We start from the raw sequence: 26279 nt of genomic DNA, 5'->3' as shown, positions 1-26279 counted from the left end.
ATAAATGAATTTCTGAGGTTTGCAAAAATTTCTAGGATTTCTGGATTTCAAAATTCTTAGGTTGTATCATATACATATCCTCCATTAAGAACATTTCAAGAAGGTGATTTTGATCTCCATTGCTAAACTTCGTAATTGAAATCAGCAATCACTAGGAGAATCCGAATAGGCTTACCCAATTTATAGGTTTGACCCTATTTGTAAGACTATAATTGACTAACATATCTTTACAGACATGGAGTCCATACTGGATTTCTTGGCTTTAAGCCATTTCTTGAGTTGGCACTAATCCAAAGCTTACTTGTAGGGCATGGATTCCAACCATTCCAATAGGAAAATTTTAGAATCCACCTTTTCTCAAAATTTCAACAAACTATTTGTTTTGATCCCAAGTAACCTACAATAGGTATGAGCAACAATAGAATTATTCTCTTCAACTCTTTAAAGCCTTTCATTCAAGTTGGGACGATAGAAGCCTTGCTACTGGAATTAGCTTGCTTCGTCACATGGTTTATCAAATTAACTGATTTCATATGCCTTCGTCTCTGATGTGATGTTATTCACATCCTTTTGTTGCTCGTCTCGAATCTTATCGAGATCTAACTTTACTCCCATTTGGCTTTGTAGGAAGAGATTTCTCTCTATAAAGACATTATCGCGAGCAACAAATACTTTGTTTCTACGCGATTGTAGGAATAATACCTCTTAGTTTCCATCAGAAAACCCATGAAGAACTATTGTCTGATTTAAGATCTATTATTTCATCTTTGTAAACATTTTACATTGATTTCATAAACCTTAATCCTGTTTAGAAAAGATAACTTTTGGAACATTTCCAAATCATAACTCTTATGACATCTTTTCTACTGCTTTGGTTAAGTTTTCTGTTTAGTATATTCGCAATTGTTCTTGTAAAGAGTATCCTCAAAACGATATTTGTAAATCATTAAATCTAATCCAGGATCGAACTATGGCAAGCAAAGTTTGATTCCTTCCTTATAAACATACATTGTAATGTTTCTGGATTGTGAACTAATTCAACAATCCCCTTTAGATGATCATTTACTTTTTGAGTTAAATATTTATCACAACAATCATATTGTGGTGTTAAATTGTTCATCTCAAACTGATTTTACATTTCATTTTGGAATTTTGAACATTTCAATGATTCCATGCTTTACTTCATAAAGTGTGTTTCCCGGTTATTTCAAAAGTTGAGTGGGAGCTTTGGTTGCCACAAGATTGGATTGAGTCTACCTATTAAATTAGGGAATGTGTCATGGCCGCTTGAAGAGGTAGAATTCAGAAAATATGTGGCCGCGTTCAAATGCATCGATATATTTACTTAAATCGTTAGTAAAAGCAATAAAATAGTTAAATCTCTTTGCTAATTCTTGAACTTATGGTCCACACACATCATATGTTTGTGTTCCAAAAGGTCATTAGCTCTTTTACCCTTTCAACTAAAAGGCGACTTGGTCATTTCACCTTATCAAGCATGACTTCTAATTCTCAAGTGATTCATAATCAATTGGAATAAGAGTCCATCCAATGTAACTTTGGATGTGCAAATGGTTTATGTGACCTAATCTTACTTTGTTATAAGCAAGTTTAATTTAATCATCTAAAGTTGTTTTTGTGATCTACTTATATCAATGTCATAAAGCAAAATAGCTCATATCTAGCAAAATGAAAACAATTTATTACCTTGGTCATGGATTAACACTTGTCCAAGCCAAGTAAAACCCAATCAGTTTTCAAACAGGAAAACTGAAATATTGTCTCATCAAAACTGGAAATTGTTCTAAAATCATGATAAACTAATCATAAAATAAAACTATGAAGCTATTTTTGGCCACTCGAACACTTCTAGTGCACCTTCAAGTTTCACTTCCATGCTAGCTTCACTTACTTGCAGTCCCTGCGCAACATTCATAATGTTAAGCACTGCAACTTGGTATCACATACCTAAGTGAAAGTTAAAATGTTTATAACATAATACCTGAGGTTGATGCTCCATTCTTTTTAAGGAAGTCAAGGTATTTCTGGCAATTGCGTTTCCAATGCCCCTTCTTCTTACAGTAAAAGCATTCGCTTTCACTTGCAGCTTTTGGTTTTGGATTCGCCTTAGGCTTCTCAGGAGCCTTGGCAACTTGCTTTCCCTTGCTCTTAGCACTAGCCTTTTGCCCCTTTTTCTTGAACCCCTTTCCCTTTTGAATCATAAGAACTGCCTTCTTAGGTTCCTAAGGGATTTGCTTTTCAGCACTAACCAGCATTGTGTGCAATTGATTCATAGTCTTTGCAGTCGCAGTCATGTTAAAATTCATGATAAACTGGTTAAAAATTTTTGGAAGTGAGTGGAGAATGATGTCTGTTGCCATCTCATCACTGTATGGGTGCCTCAGTTTCTCCATAATTTGAATAAGGCCGATCATTTTGAAAACATGATCATGAACTGTGGCACCCTTCTCCATCCTACAATCCAGAATCTCACGATGAAGTTCGTACCTTTCAACTCTTGCTTGTTTCTTAAACAAGGCTTTGAGTTCTTGCATGATTGTGTATGCATCCTGATCCTCAAAATGCTTTTGAAGACTAGGTTCCATGGTAGCAATCATCAAGCAAGTGATAGGCACAGCTCTATCATGAGCTTCCTTGTGCCTCTTGACTTCTGCCGTAGTTGCAGTTTCTGGAAGAGGTCCTGGCAATGGGGTGTCAATGACATCCTCTCTACCTTCAAATTTCAGAACGAGCCTTAACATTCTTTCCCAAGTGGAAAAGTTTTCTCCTGTCAACCTATCCTTCTCAAGGAATGGTCGAAGATTGTAAATGTTGCTGTCATTGTGATTACGGCTACCCATCTATGTCAAATAAGGCAAAGTTTAATAATTATGTTTAATTTAACATTAAAGTACCATATACGAATTAATTAGGTAACTTTAAAGCACTTTATTCAATATTAATTGATCCCAATTGAATTTTAAGTGATTCCAAGATCCTTTATTTGTGTAATAGTTGACCGGACTGAGGCCCTACCATCAAGCATTACATTTTCAAGGTGAGTAAACTCTTTATTGATTACAACTCTTGTAACTCTTGGTTAAATAATTAACCATCACATGCTTAATTATTACCCTTTGCTTCAAAGTTCTAAACTTTTTAGGTAACCTTGTTGAGCGTAACCAATTAAATATATAGAACGTGATCCACCCTAAATTACCTAAAATAACAAGTGACACTCTGCTAGGTCGACCAATCACTTACTATTAAAGGATTGTTGAGTATCTAATTGGAAAAACAATCTCAATATTACTGGGACCTAGATTCATTTATGTTGTGAATATTTAGTGAACTCTAGCGCATCATTAATCAACATAAATAGAATCTAACCATGCATAATCTACTAATGCAATAAAACATGACATAGTATGGCCCCTTAGTCCTAAGAAAACTAGTAATGAAAAGCTCCCACTTGAATCATCATGGATCTCCATCCACCTTGCTCCTTTGGGCCTTCACTTCATGAGCTTCTTTGGACTAACACTATTTAAATAACTAATCTATTTACTTTAAATAAGAAGTTACAAAAATACTTAACGGTACGCAGACCGTATTTAGATTACAAAAATATATCACGATGCGCAGATCGTATTTTAGAATCTATGGGCCATGCTAGTTTATATATACAGCAACACAATATCATATATATAAAAGTGCCATATATTAAATCACTCAACATGCTTGTCTAAACTACAACATCGAATGTTCATAATTAAGGCAACGCATTTCCTAAAATATCTTATATTTTAATCATAATTAGATAATATCGCATATTATTCATGACCAATCATAAAATATCATATATTTTAATTTAGGCATGAGATAGAATCAAATCTTATTTTAATATGGAAAGATTAATCATATTTAATCTTCCGTGATTATCCTAACAACTTTAGGAGATTCTATCCTAATTATTGGCCAATCAAATAATTTTAAAATCAATTATCCTAATCTAATTATGGGACGTTTCAAAAAAAAAAAAATCTAATTATGGGATAATCACATTATTTAAATCAATTATTATCCTTTTGAAATATGCTCAGAATATCCTAATCAATCTTATCCACAATTAACCACTTTAATTATGGATAATTACCAATTTAACAACTTTAAATATGGATAATATCAAATATAACAACTTTTGCAAGATTTGATTTTATCCTAAAATAAAAGATTTTATCCAAAATAAAAAGATTTTATCCCAAAATAGTTTTGTAATTATCTTGAAATGTTTTTCAAAATAGAACTTTTTTTTTTTTGAAAAATTCGTACTGTACGGCTGCTGGCCACCGTGGTTGGCTAGCCGGAGCTAGCCACGGTGGCTGGCTGCTTTGCAGCAGCCACTGCCGCAAGGCAGCAGCACCCATAGCAGTGGCAGCCACAGCAGCAGCGTGCAACGCTTGTACAGCTGCTACCCCAGCCACAGGACCGCCACCCTCCCCTTCCCCTCCCTCTTGGACCAACACCAGGTCGGCAGCCGCTCCTGCCGGCCTTAAAACAATTTTTTTTATTTTTTGATTTTTTTTTTATTTTTTGATTTTTAATTTAATTAAAATAACATTTATCAAAATTAAATCAAATCAGTCCAAAAAATTAAAATTAAATTAACATTCAACTTTAAAATTAGGGTTCATCATAAAATTAATCCCAATTTAATTCTAACTCTTAAAATTAAATCAATGATCATACATAAAAAATTTTTATGCATAAATCAATCCGATTAAAATTGTGAAACATAAAACAATTCGAATTAAATCAAAAATCAAGCACCAAAATCATATTTTAGGCTATAAATTTTCGAAAATCCGAAATTAGGGTTAGGGGTTTCGAACATTTTAGGGCTAAATTTCGGTCCTCTTCATGACTATTTGAGCATAATTAAATCGCATTTAATCAATTCCAAAAGTTTAATCACATTAAATATAACAATATTAATTACTCCCTCTTAATTGATTATAAAATTAACATGGACTTCAAATTAATTGTATTAATATGATCAAGCGCGTTCATGCAAGAGGCTAACTGATACCACTGTAGGAGTTTATAGGTACTACGCAGTGGAAAATCATGAATCATATTCATAAAAGTACCTAATCCCAAGAACACATGCATAACACAAAAGACACATAATCATACCTTTGAAGCATGAATTCCACGTAGCAATTTGATTGACAAATCAGGGAGAGAATAGAGCCCCAAGCGTTGCTCCTCTACTTAGTCCACGAGCTTCGAACGAGCCGTCCACCAATACTAGATTGGTCGAGTGATTGAGGAAAACCGCGATCACCACCTTTAATGGATTAAGCCGACCACCACGATCCACTACCACCACGAACCACCACACTGGCGCCGAGGGAGGAGAGAAAGCCGTGAGAGAGAGGAGAGTTTGAGAGGGGTTAGTCTCGTGTTTGCTAATTAGGGTTTGATCACACTGATCAGATAATTGCATACTCTAGCAAACCCTAGGCACCTAGTCTATTTATAATCACATTATAATTAGACTAGGGTTAGGAAGCCCAAAACCCTCAACCTTACTCCTCATGACCGACCATACTAGGGGATGAGGCCCATCATGGGCCTCGTCCTCTCGTGCCCGATCTAGACCCTTTGTGTGACCTTATAGGATCCGTCCAATTGGGCTATTTTACTAGCCCAAAGATCGCTAGTACCTCTAGTTATGATAAAACGACGACCCAAATTTCCGAACTTAATTATCTCCATAATTTGATCCATTTATATATCTAGTAATTGCACACGATGAAGACATAAATCCTTCACAATTCATTTCAGCCATATAAAGTTCAGTTCAGTTCAGTTCAACCTCAATCAATTCAGTTCAGTTCAGTTCAGTTGTTTTCAGTAATTCGGAACTGACCCTCAATTCTAAAAAAAAAAATACAAAAAATAAAATAAAACAATTCGTAAGAAACCCTCACCGCTTGTGTTTTGACTTTTGAGTAGGTGAAGCATAAAAAATGTTAAACTAACTAAAGTAATATGCAAGTTTGCAACGCACGGATTAAACTAAATTATATAACAGGATTACAATGTTATTTGATACAAGCAAAACGTGCTACTCCTAAATAGGCATCATAATTTAGTTTGAACCCGATGTTAATCTGATTTGATTCGAATCTGAAGAAAGATTAAATTCGAGCCAAATTCGAGAAAAAGTAATTTGAATCCAACTCTATTTAAAAAAAAAAAGACTCAACACTTATATTATTTTATTAGAGAATTTATGGTTTTGTAGGTCTTTGACATTGATTATGTATTTGGTTGCTATTACAAATCAGGTCGAATAAAAATTGAAAGAAAAATTCGATGTAGAATCATATTAGAGTCAAATGTGGGACTTTTAGTCGGTTCAATGTCGGATTATAAGAGACAATTGTCGGAGTCAAAAGAGAATAAAAAAAACTGATAGCTGGTAGGGTCAGAGTCAAATTATGCATAATTCGATCTGAATCTGATATGTTGTCATCACTACTCCTAATGTCTTGCTTAGTACTCCCTCCATTTGAAATACTTGCTCCACTTTTCATTTCCGGCCATTTTTAAATACTTGCTCCATTTCTTTATTTGGAAAGCTTTTACAATATTTAATTCATTTCTCTCAACTAGTGGACCCAACATAAATTATATTTTATTAATTTCATATTCTATCTCCTCTAATTCTCTCACCTACTTTTGCTTTTTTTATAATTTTTTATTCTTCCATCAACCCCACTACCTCCATATTTTATTACTTTCTCCAATTTCTCCTAAAACTTTTCACATGGAGAAATGGAGCAAGTATTTGAAAACGGAGGGAGTATAAAGTTATAGATGGTTGAGATTGAATATTTGGTGATTTTGCAAACATTGTGTTTCATATCTTTTTCGTTATGGCTTGGAATTAATATTATAATATATCATTGGAAAGATAATTTCAAGATCTATCCAGCCATATAAAATTTGGATAAAAAATATGAGGCACGAAAATAATATCTGAACATATTCCAATTCGCACTGAACAAGGACTCTAAAAAAGAGGAGTTTTATTCAATTTCAAATTCTTTGATCTTATCTTTTCAAAAAGGATAATTAAGATCTTTTAGAAACATATAGAAGCTTTTAATTAATCCTACTTAGTTTAGGAATGGGATTAAAGCCTTTGGACCCTCCACATGATCATTGGGTCGTAGGTAAAATCCGGTTTGGGCCCAATTTAGTATTTTGGCCATAACTTCCTCATGATTCATTGGAATTGGGCTTATAATATATCTTTGGAAAGTTCTTTTCAATCCCCATCCAAATACACAGTTATTGGACCCATATTATGGACCAAACTAAATTGGACTAGACGTTTTTCATAAATAGGGTACGAAAAGAAAGATTTTCAAAAACAGAAAGAAGTATTTTTATTAAAAATAGAGAGATTCACGAGACTCTTTCACATTTCACCTTGTTTGATAATCAATGACGTGAAAGGTATTCATCACCGGGTTTGGTTTTTGGGGAGACACAATCAGGTGTCTACAGAAGCCCCCACTTTGACTGAGTTTGGAGAAACATAAGTTCGAAAACAAAAGTCAAAGTAGCGATAGGGACGGAGAATTTAATGATTCGAAACGTTTTGCGATCCTAAATCATTCTTTTAACTCCGATACCTGCAAACTAGCGTTAATTAAACTAATAAAAGAGTTACGAAACGCGTATCTTGCACCGTCGAGTACACGTCTCTGGGGTAACCGATTTTTAGTGCTGCATTTTGTGACGATCTTCCTCAAGCCAGGTGAATATCACTAAAGACCGCTCCGCTTGTAGCCGTCTTCACCTTTTTTTTGCTCTAACAGTCCTTCACAAGCTAGGGAACACCGTCGAAGATTGCTCCGCTTGTAGCGATCTTCTGCTGTTTTGTGACCATCTTCCGCAAGCCAAGGAACATAGTCGGAGATAAATCCTCTTGTAGCCATCTCTTATTTTTGTGACAATTCTCCACAAGTTAGGGAACATCGTCGAAGGCGACTCTGCTTGTAGTCATCTTCACTTGTTTTTGACAACCCTCCACATCTTAGGGAACGTCGTCGAAGATCATTCTGCTTGTAACGATCCTTATTTTTGTTGTTGTGACAATCTTCCACATCCTAGGGAACATTGTCGAAGATCTGCTGCTACATCACGAGCTATTTTCTTGAATTATGGTGACAACCTTCACAATCATAGCGAACGCCGTCGAAGACCGCCTCATCACGAACCGTTCTTCTCAAATCTAGGTGACGACTTCCACAATCTTAGCGAAAGCCGTCGAAGATTGCCCATCTCGTGCTATCTTCTCAAATCAAATGATAACCTCCTCAATCATGGGGAAAGCTATCGAAGACCGCTTCATCTCGAACCGCCCTTCTCAAATCGAAGCGAGAGACTCTTTAATCTTAGAGCCTCCCGTCGAAGGCTTCTTTATCTTGAGCCTTCAAATCTTCTTGTCTTTACCCTTAGGAGTAATTGACCTTTCCATCTTTGGAAAAATCATTTTAAGAACCATATCTAAGATTCTTAAAGTCTTCAAATTGATTTATAAAAATCTTCCATCCTAGGAATTCTTTGTGATTATAATCAATCACTACCCAAATGTTCTTAATCTTTTTTTCAAATCTGCTTCATTTGATCGTCATCAGGCCGATCATCAATCAATTTGTAATCGAGCTGACTACTAATCAAAAGTGTAATTTTTCAAAGGTGTTCATTTAATCAAAATATGATCGTCATCAAGCCGATCATCAATCAAGACTGGAATTGGGCCGATTACCAATCGAACACCTATCGATTGCTCAAATGCTCATCAAAAGGCTCAAATGGATTAGTCACGGATCGACCAATCCAAATTAGAGACCATCGAAGGCTGACACGGGTGATTCAGAGCCATCGCGCAACGACAGGTATATCGCGCCGTTTCAAGAAGCTTCGTGCTGCGCCAAGGTGCATCGTGATGCGTTGGAGTGCATCGTGCTGTGTTGTTTACTTTGCAATGCGCTTGAATCCTAGTCAAAGCTTTTTTAGCTCGTTTAGCTTTGGACTTAGTGTACCTGCATCTATATTTTGGACTATAGGACTTTGCCCATGTTTTTCTTAGGGTTGATCAAAGGCTTGGTGCTATTCAATTCATTGTGTGAACTCGACTTAATGCGTTTTGACACATACGACTCAACATGACTCAAGGTGCAAGACTCCACTCGATGTGATATGACATGACATGACTTAATGTACATGACTCGTGTGTGCATTGTATTGTGATTGTGCTTGTGCGACTCGAAAATGCAGAAAAGCACAAATTTTCCGTCATTTTTGTGGAGGGTACCGACTTTCTCCCAAAAAAGAAAGACACGAAAAGGAAGAAGTGAAGTGTTTGAGAGTGCATGTTGAATGAGTTTAGTCAAATGTATGTGTTGATGTTATATCTCATGGTGCAAGGATTATAACATCCTAGGCTATCTCAATTGTTGACTCGAAGATGAAAGTATTTAGGTAACTTAGGCACGGAGGCTAAGTACTTCATACTTTATGATGCAATGATGATTATGATAATGAGTGATCTTGATATGACAAGGGGTGCTTCATCGTTGTGTAAAGATTTCGTGACAAAGGGTTCCTAAAGGAAGGATTATTTGGTCATGTATCTGTGATGTGTGTGAAAGTGATACTAAATTTAGGCCGCAAAAGCTAAGTGTACGGAAAAATATTTTGAAAAGAGTCAAACAATGGTGACTCTTAGGCTGGGTAAGCTAATGATGTAGGGATCAAGCCCCCAAGTCTAGCTCTAAATGGATAGGGATGAGCATTGGAAATCACTTGATATGATCATGTATGAATATGAATGTGAATGAATGCATGATTATTACGGCCGCACCCTAATGTGAGGTTGCCTACGTATCCGTTAGGAATCAGGCCGAACGTAGCTCTGGCCGAACCTCGCACAAGTGTGTGTATACCTCAAAGAGGTCTTTTGAAAGGTTGTAACGGGGTTAGGCTAAAGGTTAAAGAAGAAAAGATAAAGGCTCAAGACCCTTGATAAGCCCCCAAGGTGTGCAACCTTGCTTTTGAATCTTTGTATTTGTATGCTTGAGGTTTCCTCACTTTTGAACTCTCTTTTGTTTATATTTTTGCTCTCTCTTTTTTTCTTTTGCATTTTTTTTTATTTTGATAAGTGTGGGTAATCCCAATCATGCGGTCTATCACTCACTTGGCATTCATGTTTCTCAGGCACAGTACCGAGCGCTCGATAAGAGACGCAATCTGAGACGTGTTCTTATCAAAGATATTGGAATACTTGCCCTTTTACACACTATTTTTTTCTATTTTAATCTTTTGAAATTTTTATAACATCACTCAAGCTTTTGTATTTGAAAATTGCATAGATTGCACACTATCCCATCCCAAGGTTAGGTAGTTGTGGGTTGAAAAAAGAAAGGTCAATCGTTAGACGAGGCTCAAAGTGTTTTATCAAGAAAGGATTGTGTATTCGAAAGGGGTAAAGGTGATATGATATGGCTACAAGGGGTGCCTCAAATCATTAGTATAGCTTGTGCTTAGTCCGACGTGGATTTTTTTTTTTTTTTTTTTTTTTGTAATACAGTGCGATGATCATATGCAAGAAAAGAAATGCTCATTTTATTAAAAGGAAAAAAGAAAAAATCCTACAATATAAATCTAAGGGAAATAAAAAAAGGTGTCTATGCTAAACTGATTGGGGAAAGGAGGGAAAAAAAAAGGAGAGGAGGTCACGAAATCTTGCCGTTGAAGCCCGCCTTGTGTCTTGTGCTTTATCATCACTCGGTCTTCTTGTCAGCTGGAGGTATGGGAAGCTTGTTATTATCAATTAAATATTGGATGACCTCTTTTAGCTTCCAACAACTTTCGGTAGCATGATCCCTACCTTGATGGTACTTGCAGTGTTGATTTGGGTTCCAACTAGGCAACCTCTTTTCAGGTGCGGGATCTTGAATAGGTCCAATGGGAGTAATGAGTCCCTTGGCATGGGGTCGATCGAAGGCAGTATCATAGCTCATCCCAATAGGGGTGAACTCTTTCTTTAGTTTCTTTTTAGGTCCTTGATTATCCATGGCTAAGACTTCATTGAGGTCAAAGGTACTAACATTGTTACTAGAGTAGGTGTGTTCGGAAGAAAAAGGATTTTCGTTCTTCTTTCCTTTCCAGCCACCATTGTTACTATTGTTAAGAGCTTTTTGTTTTGCAAGGTCATCTTCAATGTCAATGCCTATGTTATAGACGGCCTTGAAAGTATTCAAGTTGTGTTGGTATTTCAAATGCTTTGAATACTTCTCTTAGAGGTTCTTGATGAACATTCTTACGGACTCCTTTTCGGTAGGAACCTCTACCATCCTAGAGGAAGTTTCCCTCCACTTATTGAAGAAAGAGGTGAAACCTTAATTTTCCTTTTGCTTTAGCATCTCAAGTTCCCTATGGTCATTTTCAACTTGAATGTTGCACTTATATCTATCAATGAAAGCGTTTGTTATAGAATCCTAAGAAGAGATTTTCTCTTTGTCAAGGGAGAAGAACCATTGTTGACAAACGGTTTCTAGAGATAATGAAAACAACGAGTGGAAAGCTTTCCTATCAATTCCCTTAATATTCATTATAGTTTCGAAAGCTCTTAAATGAAAATAAGGGTTGTCCGTTGGCTTGAATCTAGGGATGTCGTTGGCATTGAACTTCTACGGAAGAAGTTCCTCCACTGAGACCCTTTGTGAGCTAATCCCCTGAAATTTATAGTCATTGGAAATGTTGCTCAAGATTTCTTCCATTCGCTCAAGCTGTTGTTGCTTAGCAGGGTCATTGACTTGGAGAGCGAGAGTTTTGAACATCTCGGTCAAGTTAGTCATGTTTTGCCTTAGTTCATTAACTTCTTCTTGGGATACCATTTTCTTAGCTTTCCTTTTGTGTCGAATCGGTTTATCAAATAATAGTACTTGAATGAAAGTGTTGTCCTTGATTAACCACCCTTCTCTCCTTGACCAAGTGTTGTGGCGCAATAGAATTATCGCGTCGCAATAAAAAATAGTTTTTTTTGCAGATTTATAGAAGCGACGCGATAAAAACAGTTTTTTTTGCAAAATCTGCAAAAAAACTGTTTTTATTGCGCCTCGATAGTCCTATCGTGCCGCGTTAAAAGGAATTTTATTCCGATTGGAATTCTAAGATTGTATGCTTGATCACACCTTCTCTTGCAGGTTTAAAGGGAATTTGTACTTGAAATCACGCTTAATAAGAATTAATAATTTTATTTAGGCTAATGTGATTTTAATTCAAGTGATCTCCAATAATAGTTTTGTTTGTGCATTAATATTCAACCAACATAGATTAAACAGGTTTAGGATTAATATATTGATTGTATGTTAGTCAGAAAGCTCACATGAATATGAGAAGAATAAAGTAGAGGCCTATTTTTAGGGCAGGTTCAATCTCTTTTAGGTTGGATTTATACCTTCATCCCCAAATATCCAGTCATGATTAAGGACCACTATGGAGTTAGCGATCTCATGGATCGTGAAGGGGTGTAACCTTCACCCTGTGAACGGTTTACAAGTTCCTAAAACTTGTTGGCGACTCTTTTGCTCTAGCTTCCTTCCCTTTGGACGCCACCATACTTAAGTGTATGATCACAGTGGGGCTCAAGTGTGGGATGCTTGAAATATTCCCTACACTTTCACAATCATATTATACTAGTATTTCCCTCCTATATAAAGCATTGTGAATATCAAATTGGTAAAATTAAATCAAATTCATTCATGTGGGTTTAATAAACCAATACACAAAATACATAAATTCTCTCTTTCTCTCTCTCTCTAGATTTTCTGTCTCAACTTAATTGATTGCTTTTGTGAATAATTAACTAGGGGTTTTCTTCACATCCCGGGGTGTGAGGGCCTGGGGAGTTTGCTTTAGTTTCATTATTTAAGTTGTTCTCTTTAGTTTTTAACACTTCCTAGTTATGGAAGAGGATAATCACACTAAATCACCACCCTCAGACAAATCCGATGATGATATGGTTGAGGATCATATGGTTGAGGATCATATGAATGGTCATGTTACTTCAAAGCAATCTTTTGTGATGGTTGGGAAAGGTATAACTACACCGTCTATTTCCTTTAGGGAAGTTGTTGCTTCATCGTCTCAATGGTTTAGTGAAGCACGTAATATTGCTATCATAACTTTAGATTGGGAAAAACAAGTAGATGAGTTACCTAACACTGATCTTGCTGTGAAATTCACTTATCAAACCCTATCAAGGCTACGTGAGCCTTGGAAGCTCACACTGATGGGTCGTTGCTTAGGGTTGAATATAAGGCCCAACCTCATGGTTTCACGTGCACGTATCATGTGGAAGGCTAAGGGCTCTTTGGAGACAATTGATGTAGGGAATCATCTTTATCTCTTTCGCTTTTCTTTCCTGGATGATTATGAACGAGCTTTGTATGGAGGACCACGGTTTATATTGGATCATTACTTAGTTATCACTAAGTGAAAGCCTAATTTTAGATCGTCTACTAAAAACTTTGATGTCATGTTTGTTTGGATTAGGTTCCCTGAATTACCAGTTGAGTACTATGACAAGAAAGCCTTATTCCAAATTGCAAAAAAAGTTGGTATACCTATCCGTGTTGATTATGCAACCGATAAGCTATCTAGAGCTCGCTATGCAAGGGTTTGCATTGTGATAAACATGACCAATCCCCTCATTACAAAAGTTTGGGTAGGCGGTGGATGGCAACATACACTTACAATATGAGGATATTCATTCTCTTTGCTTTTCATGTGCTTAGAGGATTACAAACAAATGTCTAATGCAAATCACACTGATAAACTGCATGGATCAAGCCCACAAAAAGGTTTGGCACCTTCTATGGAGCCCACAAATATAATTGTGCATGAACATTCTCAGGGTGAACATGAGCAACCTACGCCAAATATTTCCAAAATCAATGTAGGGGCCCATATTGAGAAATCAGATGAATATTCTGATGGGTATAGCCCATGGACTTTAGTAATAGGATCCAAGAAATCAAAAGGCAAAGTACAACCCAATACTAAAAATAGCGCCAATACTCCAAGCTGGAAGAATAAAAACCAGAGCACAAAAATTCAAAATCAGAAGCAAATAAACTCCAGCATTAAATTTGCTCAGGGCTCAAGGCATTTATGGAAAGTTTTGGATGAAGTCATTTTGGGAGATGAACAGCTCCAAATTGCCACTATTGAACATTTATTACAACCTAATTCTAGCCAATGCAATAAAGCTAGTACTTCTCATTCACTCTCTAGTTTGAGCTCTGGTTGTACTTTCACAAAGCTAGTGTTAACTTCTTCATCTCAACACTTAGATACAGTGTTAGAGGAAAATCTAGTGAAAGATATTCTATTTTACACACTTCCTCTTCTCAAGTTTTTTTCCATAAAAGAAAACCTACTCTAGAATTAAATACCTTAACCACTGCTGTAACTCTTATATGCATTCCTGCTACAAAAATTTCTTCTACTGTCTTTTCATCATCTTTTTTGTTTTCTCAAAAGATTGTTAAAAATGAAAAACAAGAAAATAATTGTTCCGTCCTCCCTGACAAAGACTCAACCAGCATCATCTCAATCAACAAGGACATCACCTGTATGGAAACCAGTTCCATCACGACATCACCCAATCCCAACCCTACCACCAAACATAACACCTCCCCCAAACCCTTATCAAACATCACCTGCATTGATGAACCTAAATCAACTACCACCACAAACATCACCACCACAGTCACTAACTTACCCGTTCCAAGGCCCTGCTTTGATCCGAAATTGGACTTACAAAGCTCAACCCTCACTTCAGTCCCAACCATCCACTCTTGCCCTCTTTCCCCTAATCCCAACACCAATTTGCACCACCATATGAATTCCAACCACGGTTTCCCCTCAGATAACTTCAGCATTGACAGCCATGGATGCCTTGAGGAGAAAGGAGGAGGAGTTATATTTCGCATGCCATGGATTAGGTTAGGATTCATAAGCCTGATATAGTAATTCTGCTTGAAACTAAGTGAAATGCAGGTAAGGCATCTGATATTAGGAAGCAACTTGGTTTTCTTGAAAATAGAGTTATTCCAGCTCATGGTTTGAAGGGTGGAATTTGAGGTTTTTTGGAAGGCTACTTTGGATTTGGTGTTTTACACTGATGATGAACACAAATTTCATGCTCTTTTCAAGTTCCACAACCATCAGCTCGAAGTGCTAATTACGGGCTTGCATGCAACAAGTAGTGTAGTTAGGGAAAGACATGCATTATGGAATGATATGCAATCTCATCTCCCTCCAACTACTACACCTTGGTTGGTTGTTGAAGACATGAATGAGGTTACCTCTCAAGGGGAGAAGCAGGGAAGATGAGCTTGTAGAGCTTCACAGTGTAGGGACTTTAACAATTTTACAAATGAGGCTAGTCTCATGGACTTGGGTGTTGTTGGTAACCAATACACTTGGGAGAATTCAAGGTTTAGAAGGCTTTTGATCAGGGAACATCTTGATCGTGCTATTGCCAATGCAACTTTTGTGGAAATCTTTCCTAAGGTAAAGGTTACTAACCTTGTTAGAACATATTCTGATCATAATCCCATTTTGATTAGTTTATGTGATGATTCTATCAAAGGCCCTTTTTCTTTTAGACGTAAGGAAGTCTGGTTACAACATGATAGTTTCAAAGATTTTTTCATTTTTAATTGGAAGAATTCCAATCAAAATCTTCCTTTTCTTGTTGGTAGATCTAAGTTTATATGTAGCATCCCTCTTTAGAATTCAAATGTTTTTGGGAATTTACATTAAAAAAAAAAAAAGTGTTCTTAGCTTGAATAAATGGCATTCAACTTTCCTTATCTAAAAGATATTCCAGATTTCTTGTTAATTTGGAGTATGATCTTATTCATGAGTTGAATTTTATTTATAAGATGGAAAGAGTAATCTGGACACAAAAAGCTGGAATAAATTGGAGAAAGTTTGGGGATTATAATACCAAATATTTTCACATTTTACCTAAGGTAAAGAAAAGTAGAGGGGAAATTGCTGCTTTAAATCATTCTTTTGGTACTTTGATCAGTGATCAATTGCTTTTGAAAACTCTAGCCAGGAGTCATTTTACCTCTCTTTTTAGCAATGGACCTTCTATGCCTTGTTCTCACATTATAACCTTACCTGATTCAGAACTGTCCTTACTAGCTTCTATTCCAAGTTATGATGAAGTTAGGTTAAATTTGTTTAGAATGGACCCTATTAAGAGTCCTGGCCTAATGGTATACAACCCTTCTTCTACCAACAGTTTTAGGAGGATCTTGGAAGTTCTATTCATGAGTTTGTTGTTCAAGTCTTTACTGATTCTCACATTCCTGATGACGTCAGTCATTCCTACATTTCTCTAATCCTTAAAAAGGATCATCCAATTTCAATGTCTGAGTTTAGGCCTATAGGACTTTGCAATACCATCTATAAGCTTGTAACCAAAATAATATCTTCTAGGCTTAGGAATGTGTTGCACCGTGTTATTAGCGCTTTCCATCCAACTTCATCAAAAATAGATGCATGGGTGATAACATCATTCTCATTAAGGAAGTTGCTCATCTTTTTCACAAAAGTAAAAAAAGGCAAAAATTTGATGGCTTTAAAGCTTGACTTAGCCAAAGCTTGTGATAGCTTAGAATGGTCTTTCATCACTAATACTCTTTCCTGTTTTGGTTTTCCTCCTTCAATAATTAAGCTGGTAATGCATTGTGTCTCTTCCACACAAATTTCTGTTCTTTGGAATGGTAAAATCACTGACATTTTCAAACAATCTAGAGGAATTAGGCAGGGGGATCCACTCTCTTTTTACCTCTTTGTCTTATGTATGGAAAGATTGTCTGTTTTAATCGAGTATAGTGTGAGAAAAGGAGATTGGAAGCCTCAAAATTTCGATACACTATAGCCTTTCTCACCTCTTTTATGCAGATGATGTGTTTCTTTTTGGAGCAGCAAATATCAATAACCTTAACTCTATGATGAGTACCCTAGATGAATTTGGAGTTTTGTTTTTTTTGGTCTAAAGGTTAATGACATTAAATCTAGTATTATTTTTCCAGCTAAAATGGATTATAATATTAGACATCAGCTTGTTAATTTATGCAATTTCAAGTCTAGTTTTTCTTTTGGCAAATATTTGGGAATTAACATTTGTCCTATTAAACTGAAGAAAGGGAATTACTGGGAGTTAGTTTCAAAAACTTTGGATAAAATCAAGGGTTAGCAAGCTAAGTTGCTAAATATGGCTGGTAGATGCACCTTAATCAAGTCTATTTTAAGCTCTTATCCTGTTCATGCTATGCAGCATAGTCTTTTGCCTATCTCTATCTTGAATGATATTGAAAATCATTGCAAGAGATTTCTTTGGAATAGAACTGACTCAATTAGGTATACTCCTAGAACCAAATGGAATAATGTCACCATTCCAATTTCAATGGGGGGTTTGGCATTGAGATCATTAAAAGACTGGAATCTTTCTTTCATGGATAAATTAGGCTGGACCTATTTGACTAAACCTGATAAGCTTTGGGTGAAAATCCTGAAAGATAAGTATGCTAGCAGATCTAACTTGCAAAATTGTTTCCCAAATTCTTCTCAATCTTCAATGTAGAGGGATATTTTAAAGGGTAAGGATATGTTGTTAAAGGGCATCATCATTAGAATTGGCAATGGCGAGGATACTTCTTTGTAGTATCATCATTGGGTTGGGGAAGCCCCTCTTTAGAAAAACATTCCAACTGATATACCTCAATCGAAGTGCCATTGGAGAGTTTCTAACATCATAAGAAATGGGAAATGGTACATTGATGATATCAAGTATCTATTTCCAGATCATATTTGCACTTTAATCTTATGTACTCCTATCTCCACTTTTGATCCCATTTCTTCTCTAGATCAAATTAGATGGAAACATCATGTGTATGGGCTTTTCACCATGAAAACATCCTACTTTATTTCCAAATTAAGATCCTTCCCCTTTCTCTCTCCCATTTGCTTTTAGCTGGAAGTCATTTTGGAAGCTTAAGGTGCCATTCAAGTACAAAATGTTTATGTGGAACTATATTCACTCAATAATACCATCTGCTTCTCTCCTTGCTTCCAAATTCCCAGGGTTTGATTCCACTTGTTCAAGTTGTTTGTCAAATGATGAAACTTACATTCATCTTTTCAAAGATTGCCATACCTCTGGGATTCTCTGAAAGATGATTTTCTAAAAGATTAAGCCACCTCCCACCTTCAATTATTCCAATTTTATGAATTCATAATGGAATGATTGGTTGATATATAACTTCTCTCAAACTCCAAATTGAAGTCTATATTTATCATGGGTTTATGACATCTTTGGAAGCTGAGGAATGGATTTATTTTTAATGATGAGGTCTATAATTACAACTATGTGTTCAACAGATTCATTATAGGTTATCAAATCAACTCCTTTGTTTGGAGGATGCAAGGGAAAGAATTCAGATGGTGCAGATCCTTCAATTGTCAAGCCTCCTTGCTGGCGCCTACCAAGGGATGGATGGATTAAGCTTAACACAGATGCTGCTTAGATTTTTCCCGAGGAAGGTGGTGGAGGAGGAGTTTTCAGAAATGAAAAGGGAGAATGGTACTTTGGCTACTCCAGTAAATACAATGCTCCAAATGCTTTAGGTGCAAAGCTGTATGCTTCAAGAAAAGGACTTAACTTTGCTCGAGCGATGCCTCTGCAATATCCAGAAATGCAACATCTTTCTACTCAGACGCCAACGGATCTATAACATCCTTCTTATACATCCACCAAATATAAAATTGTCCATGCCTCAGCCATAAGGAGTCCACACTTGAAACATCCTTATACATCCACCTACTATAAAATTGTCCATGCCTTAGCCATAAGGAGTCCACACTTGAACTTAGAGTAAAGTCTTGGTAGAATTGAACGAGAAAGTGGACGATACATTCGCAACCAATTGAAAAGATTATATGAAATTATTTAGTCAAATTACAACTTCTGATGTCTTGATTTCCTAATTACACCTGTGCTTTGAATTAAGATCGATCTTTCAGATTTATGCTTTTAGTTTAGTATTATAGAAGAGAGAAAGCAAGTGAGACATAATTGTATGCTGTTAGCTGCAATATGAAACTTAGTAAAACAAAATGGCAATGTGAATCAGAAAAGTCTGTAATTGCAAGGGTAGAAACAGCAAAGATTAGCAGCGTAAAAAAATAAAGAATTGCTTTCACGGACAGCTCCCAAAAATTAGTATCTTGAGTTTTACTTTCTGGACTACCCTGATACTAAATTAGAAGGTTGAACTTTTCGAGTTTCTGTACCTATAAGAAAAAAGACCTGTTTGCCTGTGATAACTGAAGCTGTACACTACACAATTGATCCCCTTTGGGTCAGTCTCAAAAAAATGATCACGCCATTGATTCCGTCGAGCAAAAAAGTGAAGAAAGAAGACTAGCTTCTGCACAAAAACTTCCACAGCAATGTCTCAACTTCCTTCAAATCTTCAGCAAAAAAGATTTCTCAACCAATATTATGTTCAGAATACTACGATAAACCAGCACGATGCTTCTGTTTTTATCCAAAGTCTATCAAATTGAAGCACCCACCTGAACACTTACCCCATCTTCCATCTTCCGTGCTTCACTTGTTGCAATGTTACTCCAACTCACTTCTTTCGGATCAGGTACACCAATTCTGGCAATTTTCTCAGTATTTTCCTTCCTCACCTCCTCTGTAACTTCTGTCGCTACCTCTAGTAGTTCCACTGGAGTAGCAGCTGGGTCAAGCTCCCAGCAACCCTTGGGGGCAGTAGGAGATTCTTGACCAGTAAGCAAGAATGAAGGAACTTGATGGGAAAATCTGAACATTTCTTCTCGTGGAATCATCCTGACATGATCCTGATCCATGTATTTGCGGAACACAGTCTTGAAACCAGTAACCTTCACCAGTGGAGTGACTGTTGCTCCTATTTCCGGGTTGTAATCATCAAGGACTTCCACCATGTCATATTGGTGTATTACCTCATCAGGGGTATGCTCATTCCACTCAGGTGACCAATTTCGGTACAGAGCCCAAACATCTCCCTTACTAGGATATATACGGATTACCCCCCTTGCACCTTTTGTCCACTTTACTCTATGTGAGAAAGAGTTAACACTTTTGTTGAGTTCATACCTACCTACTCTAAAATCGCCATTAGTTTTGTAGAAGCCACAGCCAACCCAGTTTAAGGCCCCAAATTCAGAGGTGCTTTTAGAGTTAAGCCAACTAATGCGCATCTTGAATGGCTTCCTCGAGATCACACTATGAATTATGGCATAGTACCGGGGCATACCATCTTCATTGTCATAAGCAGCCCAAACTTGACTGTCACCAAAAGATTTTTCAGTTCGATCGCTGTCAAAATCATGGAAATCTGGATCTGGAACAGTCATAGACAATGGCACATTCTCATTTGCCTCGGGGTCAATTTCAGAACTGGAGGGTGAAGAGGTCTTGAGGTTTACATCTGTATGCTTGTCTCGTGCAAATATGTCAGACTTGCTTCCAACAGTTCTTGCTCCATTTACATCAGGATTAGACCGAGTTTTAGAGCTAGATGCTTTCTCTTTTGTTTCTTTTGGACCACATTCCTTGATTAAAGCCTTCAGTTTGACATCCATGTTCTTCCATTCATTCAGCTTTTTGCGAATTTCGTTCTTTGCTTTTTCCATCAACATATTACGAGTCTCAAGTAGTGACAACTCTCTTGAGACATCTGGCAATCTAGTCCCAAAGGAAGATACCTTCTCTGTTTGAGTGATACCATTCTGACATCCATTTGGATTCCCAAAGTTAAAAGCTGCGGTTCCCCTCAATAGTACATCATTTTTTGCAGTTCCACTGTCATTCATCTTATGTTCACTTGATCGTCTTCTTCTTTTAGGCTTTTCACCCTTCCCTGAAGAACAGGCTCCATTAGCTTCACCAGCATTAGCCTTAAAGGCATTGGTTTTACTCTTGATTACTGCCTCCATGGTAGCACTCACTTGTGAAGTTTCATGCACTCTCTTTGAATTCCCACGTGGTATCTGCATACCATTCATGGCTTGTGCAGCTGAGGAAGCTGCTGCTGGCATGCTTCCTGCATTTCCTGAAGTATTTTCACAATTGCTAAGTTACTTATTTTCTCAATTTAGGACGAAGACAGAAAGAAAAACTAAAGAACTAGTAACTACAGTTAGGCATCAGCTTGGTTTGCCATAGATTAAAGCAAAGAACATACAAATTTCATCCAGAAAACAGTACTGAAACTCAACTAACCAAAGGCTAGGAAGACAGAAAGAAAAACTAGAGAACTAGTGATTACAGTTAGGAATTTGCTTAATTTACCACAGATTATGGCAAGGAACATACAAATTTCATACAGAAAATAGAACACCTGAAACTCAACTAAAAAAAAACACACAATTTCACATTCAGTTGCAAACAAAAGAAGCCTCCTCAATTGAATAGGCAAACTGAGTATTTCTTAATTCTGACCACCCTTTGCCCATACAAGACAAGATCCTTGTTAGAGGCGTTGAGTTGAATATATATATATATATATATATATATATATATATATATATATATATATATATATATATATATATATATATATATATATATAGACGTACAGTGTGGAAATGTACTAATGTTACAATGTAAACTAATAGAACACTTGCGCAGCTCTTGGCATAATAATTCGGTCTCTCTACGCATTAAATAGTTTAAAGCCAAGCAGAATCATATTCATACCTGAGGCAAAAGGGTAGTTAGAAGTGTCTTGGGGCAATTGAGCAGCCTGTGATGCATTAGAATTTGTCTCCGGAGGTGGGATTTGTATTGCCAGAAAGGGATCCTTGCAGTTGTAGCACTCAAGCTTTTTGTTGAGGTAGAAAAGAACATACTCAAATTGCATTTTGCAACTAGTACACATAGTCCAAAATGTATTACGTTGTGGTGGACGTACTGAATTTAAATGGGGATTTGGGGCATTCTGACTCATATTAAAATTACCATTGTTGGCAGATCGGTGAAGACTGTCACTACCAACTGATTTGGAAGGCCTTTTTGGTACAACTTTCTCAAACACCCTTTTTGCACTTCTCTTTTGATCATATACTGTTCTCCTGGCTTTGTCAGACAACAAACTCCAAGCTTCTGAAAGAATTTTAAATGCTCCCTCTGCACCAACTGATTTGTTTTTGTCAGGGTGGAGAGTAAGGGCAAGTTTCCTATACTGTTTTCTCACTGTTTCATCATCACTTGATGGTTCAACACCAAGTACTCCGTACCAATCAACTTCCCCATTAATTTTTCGCTCAGCAGAGAGGTAAATGTTTAGAGTTGCCAGCAATGGTTGAAGGCCCTCCAGTCCAGGAAACAAATTATGAGCCTTCATTGCAAATTTCCTAGCTCCCATTAAATCCTTTGCCTCAAACTTTTTCTCAGCAATTAGTTTAGCCTTAGCAGCCTCATCTTTGTTACATTCCATAACTACAGTCCTCGTATCAACTTTTATAGTTTAGATCCTTCCTCACAATAAAGTCACGGAATCAAAAGACTGACTTCTCCTGATGCTATTGTGTGTATAATAACTAAGTGTCTTCTATCACCAAGAAGTTCCTGTATAAGAGATCACAACAAAGTTAAAAATTGAAAACTAGATGAGATAAGACATTCTTACCTCTCTATCGCATCAACTAATCACGCACATAGTTGTAAGCATTAATAAAAAAAATAAAAAAAATAAAAATAAAAAAAAAAGAGAAAAAAAAAAGAGAGAAAGAGATGAAAAGAAAGAATGGAAACAGCATTCCTCTATAGCGAGAGACAGAAGGCTATTTGGGAGAAAAGGGCCGTGTTACTGGTGTGGTTGATGAATTTGCAAGGGTTCGCTAAAGGGTTTAATCTCAAAAAGCTCTACAAGTCAAGAGTGCAATACTAACCAACATCATCCAACAAGACAGGCATAGACAGAGTAGATCAAAAGACTGCAACTCTGCAAGAATATCAAAAAGTTTCTACTGCCAAACTTTCACATAACTACCATGCCCTTAACATCGCATCGTTTCTTGCATCCAAGTCTAAACATGTTTAAGTTGAGAAAACAGGTTTGGACACCAAATTTCTACAATTACAAGGAAAAATTCAGGGAGATCACTACACCAGCTAGTTTGACATGTATTCAACTTCCAGTTCGGACCCATCATATAGGTCCCTATTCATTGCATAAATCACCTAATAATAAAATAATTTATTTATTACTTCAAACTAAGTATCAGAAAAAGGCATGACGAACTGATTTCTGCAATCTATTTCTCAATACACAAAACAAAATGAACAATGATGTCACTGTAAGACACTAAAACAACTTAAAACAGCAAATTTCACCATACATTATATTTTAAACTACAATTGAGGCCACAAACAAATTTAACACAAAAATGGATAAGATTACATTGATCCTAGCTATAATCTTCACTTCCAAAAGAGATTTAGTTCCCGATTGGATCGCCTCGTTAACAGCTTCACCCTCGACGATTCTTCCTAGCAACTAACTCCTCATCTCACACCTCAAACCCATTAATACTAGATCAGAACACAACAAACTAAGCAGACCCATCTTCCTATAACCATAATTTATGGCCTCAAATACAAAATTCGCAAACACAAACAGCAGAAACTTCAAATTTTATCAGCACAAATTGCAACAACAAAATCTCACACTTACTCAGCTCAAATCAAACTATACAAAATCAAAATTTTAAACAGACCCTTTAGCGCCAGATCTATAAAATTGAAATCCCAGTAAAAGTTTATACTAAATTCACGCAATTATAGCAGAAACAGTAAGCAAAATTTGACTAGCATTGAAGTTCACTAATCAATCAAACCCTAATTACAATTTTAAGATGAAATGAAACAGTAACAAATTAAAAATTAATAATTAAAATTTTCGATAACTTACCCATATTTAGGAATTTTGATCATCAATAATAAATACCCATTTTTTCTCCAAAGTATGTAGATGAAGATCTTAATTTTTTTTTCACCGTAAAATTACGACTTCTGAGAAAATACACAAACCCTAAAGAAATTATTTACAGGAATATCCAAAATAATTTTATTAAAATTGGACCCGTGATATTCATTATATTTAAAGGTATTTTGTTAGCCTAAACCACATTATTTATTTATGAGATGGGTTAAAACCCTAACCATGGTTAAATTTTAACTCGGGTTAATAAATTGCACATGTCAAGTTGGCTAAAAATGTAAAAAAAAAAATCACTAGGAATTTTTCTCAATCACAATTTTCTTGCCTTATAAATAATTATAAAGTACCTTTTCTCTAATTTTGGAACATAAAGGTGACCCAAAAAATAATAAATAGAAGTATTACATAATTCTCTAAGAGGAAAAAAAAAATTACTCTATAGTAAATATACGTCAATACATTATACTAGTATATGTTAAATCTTCATTTGTCAACAATTTTTAGATCAAGAAAGTATTTGTCACCAATGAAGATGACCAAGATGTAATTCAATTAAGCAACCACACATTAGAGCATATGTAAATGCATTTTTTTTTTCATACGGTAAGATATGAGGGGTGCCTCTCCTGCCACAGGAGGGGTGGGGTGAAAATCGAACCCAGTTCACTCCTGGTCTCCTAGGGGAGATAGAGGGACAAACCGTCCCTCAACTCCATGATCCTCAAGTCAAATCCCATCTTAACAAAGGAATAGAGCATCAAAAATGCAAATAATCCTCAATGCTCATAACATCACAATTCACAAAAGCTATTTGGCTAGGTGAAGCAAATACTAATTTATTTTTTTAAGATGAAGGACTAAGGAGACATATGATGATTATGATTTATGACCCACATAATTAAAAGTTCTTTAAAAATTAAAACTAAATATTGTCTTGGGTGATTATGGGAAGAAATAGTGTCTATCTAAAATTCTCAATAGATATGTCTTTATTATTTCACCAAAACATATTGACTAGTGGAGTCTAAAATTAAATCACCAACATTAGAGTGCAAGTCATGATATTAATTTAAAATTAAAGTATACTATTAACATAAAAGGCAAATAAGCTCAAACTGTAAAAAAAAAAAAAAAAAAAAAAAAAAAAGGAACGTTAACCAAACAGTTGTGATTGGTAATCTTTTTTTTTTTTTTTTTTTTTTTTTTCCCTACTCAAACAAATTATGAAACATAATCACATATTGTATACGAAGTACAAGGTAAGACAATCACACAAATTATCTATGGCTCATTCAACAGATTTAACAACATACTTGGTCAATGTTTCATTATTGCATGATACACAAAGCAGATAGACAACAGGTTCATTGTGCACATTTGATTGCATGCAATAGATAGATAACGATTTCATCTGTGCACATTTTAATTTTGCATCATATGGACTTTTACACTTTTTATATGCTCTTCCTTGACTATCTATTGTAATTTATATATAATGAATATATAATATTGTCATGTGAAATTTTGACTTGTTAAAAACGTCTTAATTTGTACTTTCAAAAATTGCAACATACACATCTCTGCCGTCACATTCATCCTATGCACGTGAAAATGTTTTACAACCCAACTTTATGTACCATATAACAAAGCAAACCTTATTGTTGTTTGGTAGAATTTGCCCTTATATAATAAGATACATACTATTACACACAAGTTTAAAAACTCAAACATAATAGAATAATGATACATGTACAGTTCTCAACTTTATACGTCATATGATGTAATATCCAACAAATACTAGGAGTATTAAGTTATTAACAGCTTAACACTCATAAAACTTAAAAATTAACCCAACAATAAATAATTACATGTATAATACTATACTTGATTTAAAATTGATTAACAATTGTATTGTTCATACAACCACCTGAGACATTACATTGCTCGGATCCATAAACTAATATTACGTATATATTTGATTTTAAGGAAAAAAAAAACATAGAGATTATTACAATGAAAAAAAAAAAAAATATATATATATATATATATATATATATATATATATATATATATATATATATATATATAGCTAAATGATCGGTTAGACTA

General features: G+C 35.7%; 1 protein-coding gene across 1 annotated transcript; it reads right to left on the bottom strand.

The window, feature by feature from the left end:
* Positions 1-19281: 19281 nt before the first annotated feature.
* LOC145568646 (uncharacterized) lies at positions 19282-24332 on the bottom strand. Its single transcript, XM_081628078.1, has 3 exons — positions 24141-24332; positions 21926-22795; positions 19282-21278 (listed from the first exon to the last, which is right to left on the bottom strand). The coding sequence occupies exons 2-3, from the start codon at positions 22662-22664 to the stop codon at positions 19735-19737; spliced, it is 2283 nt and encodes a 760-aa protein (XP_081484204.1). The 5' UTR covers positions 22665-22795; positions 24141-24332; the 3' UTR covers positions 19282-19734.
* Between the last annotated feature and the right edge of the window lie 1947 nt (positions 24333-26279).

The sequence above is a fragment of the Chenopodium album genome, chromosome 11 (assembly GCF_948465745.1).
Source record: "Chenopodium album chromosome 11, dcCheAlbu1.1, whole genome shotgun sequence".
Classification (NCBI taxonomy): Eukaryota; Viridiplantae; Streptophyta; class Magnoliopsida; order Caryophyllales; family Amaranthaceae; genus Chenopodium; species Chenopodium album.
Note: the sequence above shows the minus strand (reverse complement) of the source record. Positions and strands in the feature narration are given on the sequence as shown.